This window comes from Colobus angolensis, unplaced genomic scaffold (genome assembly GCF_000951035.1).
Source record: "Colobus angolensis palliatus isolate OR3802 unplaced genomic scaffold, Cang.pa_1.0 Scaffold74, whole genome shotgun sequence".
Classification (NCBI taxonomy): domain Eukaryota; kingdom Metazoa; phylum Chordata; class Mammalia; order Primates; family Cercopithecidae; genus Colobus; species Colobus angolensis.
Window position 1 is genome coordinate 1,953,302 of NW_012121154.1, and position 1,483 is coordinate 1,954,784.

General features: G+C 31.5%; 1 protein-coding gene across 1 annotated transcript in view; it reads left to right on the forward strand.

Moving 5' to 3' along the window:
- Window positions 1–1,483, forward strand: part of SEMA3D (sema domain, immunoglobulin domain (Ig), short basic domain, secreted, (semaphorin) 3D) — a 201,857-nt gene that overhangs the window by 86,915 nt on the left and 113,459 nt on the right. The window contains exon 4 of the mRNA XM_011927680.1: window positions 68–228. Coding sequence (XP_011783070.1) covers window positions 68–228 — 161 coding nt within the window. The remainder of the gene's footprint in view (window positions 1–67; window positions 229–1,483) is intronic.

Sequence of the window (1,483 nt, forward strand, 5' to 3'; positions counted from 1 at the left end):
TCCACCATAAATCAGCTTCCCTTCTTTTTTTCTTTCTTCTTCTTTTTTTTTTTTTTGCTTTCCATAGACTTGCTGCTTTCAAATAGCTGTATTCCCTTTTTGGGTTCATCAGAAGGACTGGATTTTCAAACTCTTCTGTTAGATGAGGAAAGAGGCAGGCTACTCTTGGGAGCCAAAGACCACATCTTTCTACTCAGTCTGGTTGACTTAAACAAAAATTTTAAGAAGGTCAGTATATTTATGTATACATTTGGTTAAGTTCATTTACTTTCGTCTTTCTTCTTCTCCCGTTTTGTTTTGCTTTGTTTTAAGGGACGCAATGTCAAATGCAGTGCATCATGTACATGTCAAAAAGTAGCATACTTGAAGAATATATTGCCTCTGATACACATTCTGGATTTTTATGGATTTAAGTACATATGCATGTTCTTTATTAAGAGTGAATAAATATAATAAAAGCCTTGAAAATATAAATGAAAACATCAAAAATTAGTCAATGTACATTAGGCTGTATAATAGAAATGCAAAGTTTCAGATTGAAGAAATGACAAATGAGTTATACATCAAGAATGAATATATCCATAACAATAGTTGTACAATTAAATTTGATTAACTTTCAGTTCACAAATAAGCATACTTTCAAATGATAATGTGGCTATAATAACAAACACCATACTGCTTTTTCCACACTCTCATTTCACATCCGAATAGGTTTCTCTTACAAGTCAATCACTCTCAGCAAGTATAGATAAATAATCTCCCAACTATCGGTTCATTAAGACAATCTTACCATGACAAAGAAACATACACTAGTAATTTAAAAATCAAAAGGCAATCACTACCATGTCCTACATTTTCAACTACCAGTGTGAAACCCAGAGGAAAGGATGCCACACTTTAGATGTTGTCTACTAACTAGTACTTTAGCAAATATCAATATCTATGTAAGCAGAGATAGATTCTAAGACTGGCAGAGATTGAATGGCTGATAAGATAACATAATATGAGATCTCTTCTGCATCTTTGAGACATCTTCTATTGTCTTTTTAACCCATCTTTTTCAGAAGTATTGAAAAAAAAAAGACTAGGAGCAATTGCAAGGTTTAAATCCAATAGTTACCAATATTGAGTTCTTCTTCTTCAAAGAGAATTGTTTATAGGCCATACTAGGACTTTAGACTTTGAAGCTACATACAGTATTCATCTACAATGACCGCTTTAACTCTCTAATTGTGAGATTTAATAGCCAAATATCAGTTGCTCAATTATTTTAGAATTATTTTTTCTCAGGGCTTTAGTCTACACAAAACGTTTATCTTAATATGCAGTAATATTACTTACTTAATTTCTGAAATAGAACAATGTTATTTGGTTTTTAATCAATTACCTTTTTATTATTATTATTATTATACTTTAAGTTCTAGGGTACATGTGCATAACGTGCAGGTTTGTTACATATGTATACTTGTGCCATGTTGGTGTG